This window comes from Acinonyx jubatus, chromosome D4, assembly GCF_027475565.1.
Source record: "Acinonyx jubatus isolate Ajub_Pintada_27869175 chromosome D4, VMU_Ajub_asm_v1.0, whole genome shotgun sequence".
NCBI lineage: Eukaryota > Metazoa > Chordata > Mammalia > Carnivora > Felidae > Acinonyx > Acinonyx jubatus.
In genome coordinates this window covers 78,751,457-78,765,532 of record NC_069391.1, presented here as the reverse complement: position 1 = coordinate 78,765,532, position 14,076 = coordinate 78,751,457, and the positions used below count along the sequence as shown (strand labels likewise).

The following is a 14,076-nucleotide window of genomic DNA, read 5'->3' as shown; positions in this document are numbered from 1 at the left end:
TAAGATTTTACGTCTTGAACTCTCGATGTAGTGAAATCTCTCTTGAGATACTTCTCTGAGAGTTCCTTCAATGGGAAGCTACTGCTGGTGCCATGCCTTCTGAGACATCTTTAATCACTATCCTCATTTATGTTGATAAGTCTACCTCCGCTAAGTTCCTCTGGCTGTAGATCTAGAATTTCTCCAATGGTGGCAATGTCAGCGTTCCCATGGTCAGCTATTTCTTGTATAACTCCCATTATGTTAGATTCTTGTGCTATGCTAAGCACTTCTAGTGCTATGGCTTTTCACTTCTCTGCTGTACTTTCATCGTTGTTAAGCAATTCATTCTTTCTATGATCTATTTTTGTAATATGCCACGTGAGTTTATTTCTGGGAGACAAGGAGGTAACACAACTACATGCTTTGCTGTCGGTGTGTGAACTCAGTAACAGATAGTAGACCATGGTAACTGGTAGACATGGTAACCTTGAACCATGCCGTTGGGGCGCTGTTGTTGTTCAACTAAACCGTGGTATCTGAAATTGATAAGTATCAGAACCATGCAAAGCAGGTGTTGCCTGTGTTTCTACACATTTGACCTTACTTAGATCTGTTTTTATGGGCAATTATTCCACATGGCTTGTTTGAGCTCATGGTCCTTGTGGTTATCAAGTCTCACACATCTTTACCTTGTGCATTTGATTTTTCTTAAATAGAAAATGTCAGGTTTTACTTACATTCTGGTTAAGCTTTCTCTGGTAGTCTTAGCCCATGGATGTCTGTTTAAAACTTGATGTTGCTATCTAGGGAATAAACTATCCCTTCCAAATTGTTACCTTTTTCATATCTAAAAGCTGTTAATAAGAAGAGGCTGGGGTGGAGCTTACTGATGTTTCTCTCCATCTCCAGACATGCGTCCCTCATTGTATTCATCAACCCCTTGAGTAGGAATATATAAACTAATATGAATTCTCCAACTCTTTTGTCACCCAGCTTGCCTTTCTTGAGCTTACCCAACAAAGTTAACTCTCTGGGGCCATCCGATGCCATTCTGAAATCAAAGCACACTGCAACGGCAGTCGTCTCCTACCATATCAAATATTAACACTACTGATAATACCTATGTTTACAGAGAGCTTTTACACTTCATGGACTGTTTTTACATATCTCCATTTGAAAATAGTTTGCCTTTATAAGATTGAAAAGTGTGGCACATATTATCAGCACGTTTTTAAGAACCGTAAGTCAGAAAAAGTACAGGATTAGCCTGTGTTCACAGAACTGCTAAATAGCAGAATCTTGGTTCTTCAGTGAGTTTAGTGTTTTGGTTTTCTATAACCACTTCAAGCTTCTCAGACGAGGTGCCTACAGAAAACAAAGGAAGAGAGTTTCTGCAGTGTTTTTCCTTTGCTTATTTGCTAGAATAGTCTTCCAATCTTTCCTCCTACAGAGACTTCTATTAGTTTTGTAGGAGTACTAGAACGAAGTACAAGCCAGTGGTTTGAACAACAGAAATTTATTGTCTCTCAGTTCTGGAGGCCGCAAGTCTGAGATCAAAGTATCAGCAGAGTTGGTTCTTTCTGAGGGCTGTGAGGGAAGCATCTGTTCTAGGCCTTTTCCTATGGCTTGTGGATGGCATCTTCTCCCTGTGTTTTGTCATATCAACTTCCCACATTTCCCCTTTTCATGAGGACAGCAGTCCTATTGGATTAGGGCCCATCCTATTGACCTCACTTTAACTTGATCATGTCTGTAAAGACCATATTTTCAAATACAGTCGCATTCTGAGGTGCTGGGGGTTTAGGACTTCAGTGTTTGGATTTGAGGGATCCTCAGTTCAACCTATAACAGGTCTCTAAGGCAGAGTTCATGTTTAAAAAAACCCAAAGGAATAGACTTGTGTAGCCAGAACTTTTGTGTATACCTGCATTTTCTTATCAGTAGCTATGTATCTGCCGCAGTCTGTTGAGATAAACTTTGGGGACAGTTGACATCACCTTTCGGTTCTCAAAAGAAGAATGAGTGTTTTTCCTAAATTCATACTCAGTTGTCCACTTGCTGAATTTAGTTTCTGAAGATGTCTTTTGTGAGACAGCAGCTGAAATTGTTAGCTTGTTTAATGATTTCATGATTCAAATGTGTCATGTAACCTTGGTTTTGAGATTTGGAGTGAAGTTGATTCAATGTTTTGTGATAATTGTAACCATTTTAGCAGTTTCCCTATTTCACAAATTGGTTAAGGCATCAGGGGATTTTGAATTGAAGAAATAAAAAACATTAGGGCATAATAATTTGTATCCCAAAGCCTTTTGCAAACTCTGGTGCATGTAGAGGTCGTTGGGCACATTACTAAAAGAAGGAACATATATGACCTCACTTTAGATTGCTGTTGTTGGGTGCTATCAACGTTAGATCCGTGTCATTCTGTTTTCTCGCTGCTTACACCCCACTCTTAGTTTTTCTTGTTGGTCATTTGGGTGTTCCACAGATTATCAGTGTAAACATTTTATATAATATGATTTTGAAGTTAAAAACTAACATTTATTATGAGCATATAATTTGTTTTTGTTCATATATTTGCTCACATAAAAAAGAACAGCTGTAATGCCTGTGTGGTTATAATAGATGAAGACATGATGAACCGTTGTTTTTATTCAAAGCCTCCCAGATGCCCCTTCCATCCCCTTTCCTTCCCTTCCTCCTCTGAGGGAGCCATTATCCTGAATTTTATGTTTATCATGTCCTTACTTGTCCTTATACTTTCATTTGAATATTTGTATTTCTTATGTTACGTTATTTTATTTTATTTTATTTTATTTTATTTTATTTTATTTAGTTTGGTTTAATTTAGTTTAGAGAGAGAGCATGAGAGCTGGGGAGAAGGGCAGAGGGAAAGACTCCCAAGCAGGCTCCATGTTCAGTGCAGGGCCCAATGTGGGGCTTGACTCCATGACCCTGGCATCATGACCTGACCTGAAATCAAGAGTTGGAAGCTCAACTGACTAAGCCACCTAGGCGCCCTTAAATATATGTAATTCTAAGAAATATACTGTTTGTTTGGTAGTTAAGATTTTTTAAATATTTAAGTTACTGCAAATTGTTTTAAAAAGTTACAAGAACACTATGAACAACTCTCATATAGCCTTCACCCAGGTCCCCCACTGTTAACATTATAATGTTAACCATATTTGCTTCATGGTTTTTTCCCACTTTCTCTAGATATATGTAGGTATACATATGCAAACACACACACACACACACACACATTTTTTTTAACCAATTGAGAGTAAGTTACAGACATTCTGTTCTAGTCTAAATACTTCATCATGTATTTCCTAAAAAGAAAAAACAAGGATGCTATCTTACATAATCATGTACAATCATCTAGATCAGAAAATTAACATAGATCTAATTCTGCCCTGTTATCCACAGATCCATTCAAACCTTGTCCATTGACCCAGCAATGTCCTTGATAGCTTTCTCTCTCTTCTGGGTCAGGATCCCCACTAGAATCACAGGTTGCACGTTCTTGTCATGATTTTTCAGTTGTCTTCCACTTGAAACAGGTCTTCAAGTCTTTCTTGTCCTGGATAAGTTTCAAGAATACAGGACAATTTGTTTGTTTTATTTTAGAATGCCTTCCTGTTTAGGTTTACCTGATGTTTCCTTATAATTAGAGTAAGATTATGCACTTTTTGGCAGGAATACCACAGAAATGGAGCTGCGTTCTTCTTGGTGCATCATAGCAGGAGGCACACAATGTTGATTTATCCCATTGATAACATTGATAACATCCCTTGATGTTAACTTTGTTCACTTAGTTAAAGTAGTATTTACCAAGATTTTCTACCATATAGTTACTATTTTTCTCTGTAAAATAAATTTTGTGGGGAGATATTTTGGATTTATATAAATATCTTGTTCTGCAACAAAATTTTCACCCACTAGTTTTAACATTCATTGATGATTTTTGCATGAGTCATTTATTACAATGATGGCTGCCAAATGCTCATTTTCTAATTCTATTATTCTTTCCACATGGGTTAGTTGGTGTTCTACTGTAAGAAAAAACTCCCCTTCCTCCCTCCCTCCCTCCCTCCTTTCCTTCCTTCCTTCATTTGTGTGGACTCAGGGATTCCTATTTTATTCATTGGGATTTAATTTATTATTACTATTATTATTACTATTATTAGATGCTAAAACTGGCCCATATTTGGCTAGCTGGAGCTTCTTCAGAGTGGCTCCTGTGGACTTTTTAACACTCTTCAACTATATTTTCAGTGCTTCCTTTTTGGTACAAAATTACATTCCAGATTTGTCATGTACTTTCTCTGCTGCAGCCGTTGCTGCAGTCAATCTGATTCTTTCTAATGGAGAATGGTATATAAAAACCAAGATCTGAGCATTATGGGTGCTGATTGCTACAGAGTATCATTGTTCCTAAGCCCTCTCAGCACACAGACTTAGGAAGGACTTATGTCTGTATGTATATGTATGTATGTATGTATGCATCCATTTATTTATTATTGATCTATCTAAATGAAAAACCATGGTTGACACCAGTACCTCCAATTCAAATCCAGTACCACCATATGCTAGCCTTCCCTTTCTATATTTGTAACTCCCCTCTGAGAATACTATCATTAACCACAGTATATTTACCTACTTGCTGGTTACCTGTGTGTAATCAATCTCTTGATCCTGGTAGCTGTCTCCTCAGCCGTCCCTGTCCTCTTAACCTGCCTTATTGTCTCTATACTTCTTCATTCCCAGCTCTTCTGGCCCTGTTAGCCTTCTTAGCCTTGATGACACCTTTCGCCCTGACTGCCTTTGTGTTCCCGGTCCCACCAGGCCCACAGTCTGGGACGTATTAAGGGAAGGGAAGGAAATGGAAAAGCACAAAGAAATATTTTGTAAAAAAACAAAACAAAACAACAAAACAAAAAGAGAAATTAAAGGGGAGGGCTTTTAAAAAAATTTTGTATGAAAGACAATTTTAAAAATGTATAGCATGTTGCTTAATAGCCCTCAACCTGGACAGGGACTATAGTTCAAATTTTAGATACCTACCAGCTGTGTAATCTTGGGTAAAATAGTTAACATATCTATGCCTGACTTTTCTCATCTGTGAAATGAGGTTAATAATAGTACCTACCTCACAGGGTTCTTGTGAAGTTAAAATGAGTTAACACAGGTAAAGTGTCTAGGACAGTGTCGTACACGGTAAGCACATTTAATAAGAATATTTTTATTATCAGATGTCCCATAATTTTAGAATGTTTTATTTTTGTACTAAAAAGTTACTAAATGCCAACGAATCATTTACAATGCCATTAGATCACAAGAATTACTGAAGTTACTTTTTTAATCTATTGAAAAATACCTGTATTTCTATAGCAAAATCAGGTTTTATAAGGTAGCCAGAATGTATACTTTTCCAAGAGTATTTTATCAAACGCTAAAGTTAAAGGAATAATTGGTAAAAGTTATTGCCAATTGAAAAACCAATTATAAATTGAGATAAAGCTTTTTTTGAAAATGTTAGTGTAAGCCACTGAGATGGTTTTCAAATTATATGATTATAACATCCATGAGTCTTTTTAGGAGTCTGCAGCAAAGCTTGGCAAACTGCGACCCACAGGTCAAATACAGCTCACTGACTGATTATATATGGCCAGTGAGCTAATATAATTTTTACATTTTAAATGATTGGAAAAGAAGAAATTTTTATGACAAGTAAAAATTATATAAAATGCAATTTTTTTTCTATACATAAGGTTTCATTGCAAAATAGCCAGGCCTATCTATTATCCAGGACTGCTTTTGTGCTACATGACAGAGCTGCGTACTTACCACAAAGACAATGTGGTCCATATTTACTATATGGCCCTTCATAGAACGTTTGCTGACCCTTAGTTAATACTATTGCAGAAGCAATCATAAAAGGTCTGGGAGAATCCATAAGACGGGTCGAGTCAAGCAGATACTCCTGGCTTGCCTCGTGACCTTCAACAAGTTATATAGCCTGGTCCGTTTCCTCACCTGTGACATGAGAATATCAGATCTGAATGTGTAAGTTCCCCATGCCGCCATTTGGTGCCTTTGTAACATGAGTTTGTTCAGTTCTACCTCTATAAGCTGACAAGTTTTTGTTTGTTTTGCCTTTTTAAGGCAATCACACTTTGTCTTTCTTTTCCATTAATCTGTTTGTGGTGAACTGAGCTAATATGGTGATTTTCATCTCCGTCCAAAAGATTCAGAAATCTTTGAAACCTCATGTTTTTGATCTGATCTTATTTCCCATTACAGGGCCTAAGGGTGGATTTTATGTAATGGGTTGCAATATATGTTACCTTATTTAGTTGGATGGGCAAGCTATTTCACAATGGCCTGAAGAGCAGTTTACTCTGTTCATAGCAACAAACATCTTGCCCAAATTTACCATCTGGTGTTTGAAGCCTCTATCTTGCAAAGATTTTTTTCACTAGCTAACAGCCATTACTCATCTACTTTTGGCTTTAGTATTGCTGACATTCTTGTTATTGCCCATCCTAAATAGTCACATTCAAATAAGAGAGTATTTGGAATTGTTTGCTTAACAGAAGGGACTCGATTTCCTCATCTGGAAAACAAGGAGGTCAGATGAGAAGGTTCCAGTGAGCTGGCACCATCTATGATTTTATGAAACTTGTTTTTTATTGATTTCTGTATGTGCCAGACAGCCCACCTAATCCGTGGCTTGTGGAGGAAGTGCGTGGGTTATAACAGGCACTCATTAAATGGTGAAAGATTGAAGACGTGGTTGAATGGCCACATAAGCCCAGAAAAACTCAGGATGAAAGAGCATTGTCCCATAAAGAGAATCTCAGTGATATTTTATAACTTTGCCACATTCATTTTCCAACATACTTTTAGATGCTTCTTAAAAATAAATCTCAAGGCTGTACCATGATCTACAAAGCCCCGGCTACCATCTCTACTCTTCTGGTCCTTGTCGTGTATCCCCACTGGTATCCCTGATGTTTCAAAACTTGCCAAGCATCCAATTTAAATTAAATTTGAATAACATATCAGAGCCTTTGTGCTGATTTGTTCCCTCTGCCTGGAATGCTCCTCCCAGAATATCAAGTGTTTTACTCCCTCCCTTCATGTAAATCTGTGCCCAAACATCACTTCTCAGAGACATCCATCACACCCCACTTTTTATCTCATCCATTTACCTTGATTTATTTTTCATCACAGCACTCACTAATCTATGCAATATATCTGATATTCACCTATCAATTTATTTACATGCAGGTGATAATTGTTGAGTGAATACATGAATAAGAACAAGAAAGCAATCTATTAATTAAGTACTTGATTTGTGAATTAAAGCTGTCTCCAACCCAGGTTTCCAATGGTATTTAAATGTCCTATTTATTTATTTATTTTTTTATTTAGAGAGTACAAGCAGGGAGAGGCAGAGAGAGAGAGAGAGAGGGACAGAGGATCTGAAGAGGGCTCTGCATTGAGAGCAGTGAGCCTGATGCAGGCTAGAAACTCACAAACCACAAGATCATGACCTGAGCTGAAGTAGGACACTCAACCAACTGAGTCACCCAGGCACCCCTCCAATGGTATTTAAAGAACAGGGGCGTCTGAGTGGCTCAGTCGGTTGAGCCTCTGACTCTTGATTTTGGCTCAGGTCATGACCCCAGGGTCGTGGGCTCCAGCCCCGTGTTGGTCTCCACGCTCGGTGTGGAGCCTACTTAAGATTCTCTCTCTCTCTCTCTCTCTCTCTCTCTCTCTCTCTCTCTCTCTCCCCCTGTCTCTCTCCTTCTGCCCCTCCCCCACTCCTGCACATGTGTGCATGTGCTTGCTCCCTTTCTCTCAAAAATAACTTAAATACATAAAAAGCCCATAATTTTTTGCAGATTGTAAACATATACGTGTTAAAATTGAACTGTGACATTACTTTTAAAATGTATCTAACAGAATAAAAATAGTGATTTGATATGTCTTAATCTACTTTTTTAAAAAAATCATGAGCTCTCTTCTTCTTAATGATCTGAAATGCTGTATAGTTCCCTTTTCTTCTTGAATTACTAACTATTCTACTTTCCTTACAGAGTCTATGCTAATGCAATATAATTTTACATTTGAAAGTCTTTTATTGATCAACCACTGAAGTTAGGTTTTTGTGTATAAAAGTATTTAAAATTCCCTGGGGCTATAAGATAATTTGTTAGATGTAAAATAAAAAAGCTTTTTTTCCCCTCCAACTAGATAATATATCTCTGGATGAGTGTTAACTTGTCGGTCGAATGAAATAGGAGTAGCATCAATTTTTTTTATTTTCCTTTTTTTTTTTTTTAATTTTTTTTTTCAACGTTTATTTATTTTTGGGACGGAGAGAGACAGAGCATGAACGGGGGAGACAGAGCATGAATGGGGGAGGGGCAGAGAGAGAAGGAGACACAGAATCGGAAACAGGCTCCAGGCTCCGAGCCATCAGCCCAGAGCCTGACGCGGGGCTCGAACTCACGGACCGCGAGATCGTGACCTGGCTGAAGTCGGATGCTTAACCGACTGCGCCATCCAGGCGCCCCTCTCTCAATTTTTTCAATTCCTTCTGAGTTATTTGATAAAAATTACTATTAATATATCACTGAAAAAGCACTTTTAATGATCTGTTGGTGGATATGCAATTACGTTTTCTGTAAGTTTTACTAAAAGTAAAGACCACGGTGCTAGAGAAATGTCTTAGGGTGCCAGGAGTTGATAGGAGTTGATAGGAACACTTTGGACCTTGAAGATTATGGATATTCCATCAACCATGTCATGTGCTGCGGCCCAGAGAAGGGGAGAGTTGGATTCAGCTAAGGCTAAACTTCTACCTGGTATGTATTGACTAAGATGTAAGAAATATGAAATAATAGGTGGTAGAATCTAAGCTAGACAAGGACAGTGTGGAAGAAGAGCACTGATGGACTGGGGAAAAGTAGAGAGGAGAAGATAAAGGGAAATTCAGGTGGAAGACTGGTTGGAGGAGTCGAAATGGCAAACAGGAAAGAGAGGTAATTTTTGTCAGATGTATGACTCAGGAGTTTTGGAGGTGGAACAGTTATGGGTCATGAACATGTCCAAGGTGTGACCACGATGTGAAGTTCATGAGCTTCATTTGTTCACTCGTTTATGAACAAATCACTGAAGATGGGTTCGTGGAAATAGGTGGTCATGGTGTTGAAAGGATCCATGATGATTTTTTAAGGAATGAAGGCAGGGCTTGGAGTGGAGAGAAAGAATGTGAGGCAGGCATTGACAAATGTAGACAATGAGAGAAAGGTTGGTAAAGGAGAACAACAAAGAGAGGAAAGGTGCTCTTGAAAGCTGGAAGGGGTGAGTCTTAAAGGAATTTAGTTTACAAGGAGCTGAAGGGAAAATGGTTTAGAGATGGCCATGGTTGGTATGGAAGAAACCAAACTCATTGCCTGACCGGGATGCATGAGAAACACAGAGACAATCGTGTCCTCAGGGTAGAGCCCCAGTTATTAGGAGGGAGAAACTTGTGTTTGTGACAGGTATCATGGTTCTGAACCGCGAGCTTCCCTAATGGGTTAGAAAAACTTCCTCAGTTTCTTCTAGAGTTACTAGTTCCTTCAGTTTCCCAGAATAAATTTTGATTGTTCATATTTTCAAAAACGATTTCTTTCAGGGGTGCCTGGGTGAGTCAGTCGGTTAAGCTTTCAACTCTTCATTTCAGCTCAGGTCATGATCTCACGGGTTCGTTAGATTGAGCCCTGCGTCTGGTTCTCCACTGAAAGCACGGAGCCTTCTTGGGATTCCTTCTCTCCCTCTCTCTCTGCCCCTTCCCCATGCGCTCTCTCTCCCTCTCAAAATAAATAAATGTTAAAAAAACACACGTTTATTTGAAATATATATTCAAATGTGTGAATATAGTGCTTTGTATAGTTTTTGTATGTATGTGTATGTATTTATGTCTTTAATGGTGAGTCAGCTCTGAGTTTTATAGATAAATACTGTTTTTGTGTTTTTTAAGTTAATTATGGATCTGTTTTGATCTACTTATGAATTCAAATATGTTTTTTAGACTCATCAAATTACTTTTTCTTATTTGTAGGAATTACATTTTTATTTTCCTCTTCTGATAAAAATCCCAATTTTTAAAAAAGCATATCATCAATGAATAGAGAAGTCAACATATATTTTACTTTACTTTCAGTTCCACAAACTATTTTTCCCACACTATATTGCCTTGCTTCTAATTAATTAGATACATTTTATCTACCAGTGTTTTTCCAGTATTTTATGTTCCACGAAACATGTATTCTCACAATATCACATTTATAAATGAAATGCAAGATATTTCCTTTATATATATATTCCATTGTTCCTTGTTTTTTCTTGCTTTGCAATCCATTTTTATAGAGAAGACAATAACACTGTATTAAAAAAAATCAGCAATAGATATAATGTGTCTAGCATTTAATATGTTCTAGAGATGTGCTAATTTCTTTTCCAAAATTATGATATTTACTTTCTACAGTAGCCCTGTGAAGTATGCTCTGATGTTACCCCCAGTTTGCGATGGGGAAACCAGACAAAGAGAGAGGAAGAGGCCCATCCAAGCTTCCCCAGCAGTTGCCTAGGGCTCCCAAGCCTGCGTGAGAGATCACTCTATTAGCATCTCATCCACAGTACTAGAAAAATATAGCAGACCTCCCTTTTTATGGTTGATGTCCAGCACCAGAGCATCAACATAAGTCATGCTAAGATTTGATTACTGGGCAATTATTATGTGCAATCATATTGTGTCAATAACCTTCCGCATGATACACTACTACCCTACTCTAGATGCGGGTTTCCTATCAAAGCCTAACAAAAATTTTTTATTCACCAGCAGTGAGGTACACTTTCTATAAACAATTGTTTCCTTCAATCATTCTGGGGTGGGGGAGAAATAGATATCAATGAACGATTTTTAATACCCTATATCTTCAAATTAGAATTTTGAAGTCTTACTTATGCCTACAGAAAGGCAGAAAAGGAAAAACTTCCTTACTTCCTTGGACAAGCGGAGGCAAAACCCTGTCTTTTTGTCTCTGAACGCTATCCCATTTGGTATGGAACACCTTTAAAAATCAATTCAGCTACAGTTTAGTCTCTTTTTAAAAGATTTAGACATTTAACAACAACAAATGCCAATGGCTTATTAATTTGTGATTCTTTTCTTTCTTTCTTTTAAAGATAGTGTTTTTAGAAGAAGCATCTCAACAGGAAAAGCTGGCCAAAGAATGGTGCTTCCGGCCGTGCGAAGTAAGAGAACTGAGCAACCAGTAAGTCATAGCCAACTTCTTCCCTTTGCTGTCAACTAGTGATGTCAACTAGTCTCAGACGATTAGACACCTGCCTGGAGACAGAGAGGCTTTGTTTTTTTTTTCCCCTCTGGGGTGAGTTGAGAGGGGACTAGAGAACAGGGAGCTGTAGGGTGGAAACTTTGAGAACAGGAGTCTGCCATCATTCACTCATTCCTTGAGCAACCCTTTGTTGAGCTAACTGTTTGCAAGAACTAGGATCTGGAGCAGAAAATGGTCTATGAAGTCTTTGCCCTTGCGGGGTTTACAGCCCACGGGGATCTCAGAGATGAAGTGGGTGCACAGACACAGAAGCACACCAGCGATAGGTTGTGATACCTTTTGTGAAGGAAATAAAGAGCAAGCGAGATAAACCACCAGGAGGAAGGGGATGGAGGTTTGGGGATCAGTAACTGACAGCACGGTTAGGGAAGACCTAATTCCAGCCACTTCTGTGTTATTGCCTGTTTCCTCTTTCTAGATTTTCTTGAGAATATATGTTGAGGAATGACTGACATTAAGATTCCTGCCTGTGTGCCTTTGGGATATGGGGTCAGAAACTGTGGGAGTGCACAAGAGGAAGAGAGGGAAGTCGGGAGGCCATAAGCAAGTGGTTCAGCAGTGGGAGGGTGGGGGGAAGGGCAAATACTTCTGTGGTCTTTTATATTCTTTTGTCCCTCTTTATGAGGCTGCTTTTGGAGGTAAGTCCATCAAACAAATGTAGATTCTGGTGGACCTGTAAGCACCACACACAGAGAAGTGGTAAGGTAAGACAAAATGTAAACTTTGGTGGAAGACTGAAGTCTTTGAAGAAAAAGAATATTTATTTATTTATTTGTTTGTTTATTTATTTATTTATTTATTTATTTATAAATGTTTATTTTTGAGAGAGAGCATGAGGAAGGGCATGAGAAGGGGAAGGGCAGAGAGAGAGAGGATCCAAAGCAGGCTATTTGCTGATAGCAATGAGCCTGATGTGGGCTTGAACTCACAAACTGTGCCATCATGACCTGAGCCAGTCTGGCACTCAACTGACTGAGCCACCCAGGCACCCCAGAAAAATAATATTTAAAATGCAAGGTAATTCTGTTTGTAAAGTGTTTATTTATTTTGAGAGAGAGAGAGAGCTAGCAGGGGAGGGGCAGAGGGAGAGGGAGAGCGAGAATCCTAAGCAGGCTCCTTGCTGTCAGCGCAGAGCCCAAGGCAGGGCTTAATTCCACCAACTGTGAAATCACCACCTGAGCTGAAACCAAGAATCAGATACTTAACTGACTGAGCCGTCCAAAATACAAAGTAATTCTTATATCAAACACACGAGATACGTGCAGTTGAATTTCTTTAAGTAGCAATTTAAATGCCACAGAAGATGATGTCTCTGACAGTGTTTATCAGACTTCCTGTGCCTACAGGTCTACCTCAGCACGATGTGGATTTTTTAAATGCAAATACTAACTGGAACACTCTGAGTGGTGCTTTCATAGAAGTGGATCAGATTGTGGCTATGGGACCATAGAGACATTGGCAGGGCCAGGATTAGGGTGAGGCAAGTGAGGTGTTCACCTTGGGCAAGGAATTTAAGGGTGGTGGGGAGGGCAAAAAAAAAGTCAGTAATCAAGATAAGTAATAGTTTGGTGCAGTATTTTGAAAAATCAAAATTAATGCAAAGAATCCATGATGAACAAAATACCAAAATTTTAAATGAAGACAGAATGTTGTTGATAGTTTTATATGCCTGTGTTGTTGTGCAAGAAACAGTCATTTTCAAATAGCCTGGGCTCCCCAGGCCCATGGGACCATCACACCCCCTGCAGGGCAGGTTAATGAAGGTTGACAATGATGTACAAACAGATTGGGCAACTCAGACGCTTCTAGACAGTCATGTGTTTTGACTGTGGAGCTTTTATTAACGTTTTCCACTTGGTTAGAACATGGGTGGATGTTCTGGCAAGTGTATATCGGGGCAAACTTTATTTTTTGTCCTCAGAGTCTAATACAGGCTGGCCAGCACCACAGGTTTGGAAGATGAAGTCGATTGGTTTTTATCTGGGGAGGGGGGAGACGCCGAGCTTTTCTAAGGGAATTAAGATAATAAGTAAAATTGGAAAGAGGAAAGCTGAAAAGCAGAAGGAAGGAGAGCTGTTTCACCTTTTTCTGTTTCCACCTGCAGGCCTCATCTCTGCTGTGTCTGCAGCTTGACTTTCATTAGTTATGATTTAGCTGCAAGTGAGGTCTTCGGTGGAGAACCGAGTTCTAATCCCGACCAGGCCACCACTAACAAGATGCATGTCTGAAAACAAGCGTGTTGTGCCCAAGTTTCCTTTTGCTCTCTCTATAAAATGATTAGTTGGGCTCAGTGACCTCTGATCTCATGAGCAGCTCTCACAGTCCACACTCACACATGCATCAATACCTGTGATACATACATGATACATATATAAGCAATATGTGAATATTGCTCATGTCAATATTTCTACTAATAAGCATTAGTAGAAAGTGCTTCCTGTTTCCCCAAAAGAATCGTTAGCTCTTCTGGATGAAAGTCACATGTAGGATGCAGTAAATCCCTGCTCTTCTGTCGCCTCTGAATTTGTTGTACCCTAAATTATCTCTTTTGCTTCTTTCGTCTCTGCTTTCTTAAAAACGTGCTCAACAAAGTGTGACTTTCCCTCTCCTCCTACACTACCGTTCTTTCACTACCAAATATTTTTAAAGAGAGCTCTCCCTCCGCCCAGTACTT

The 14,076-nt window shown here is 38.8% G+C and overlaps 1 protein-coding gene across 6 annotated transcripts in view; it reads left to right on the top strand.

The window, feature by feature from the left end:
- GDA (guanine deaminase) overlaps positions 1-14,076 on the top strand; it is a 171,257-nt gene that overhangs the window by 115,676 nt on the left and 41,505 nt on the right. For 5 of the 6 annotated variants that reach the window (XM_053205274.1, XM_027041037.2, XM_015063263.3 and 2 more), the window contains one exon: positions 11,233-11,321. Coding sequence is in view for 4 of the 6 variants with exons in the window: in XM_015063263.3 (XP_014918749.2) it covers positions 11,233-11,321 (89 nt within the window). In the remaining 2 variants the exon portion in view is untranslated. The remainder of the gene's footprint in view (positions 1-11,232; positions 11,322-14,076) is intronic. The other variant, XM_027041035.2, reaches the window with a different exon arrangement.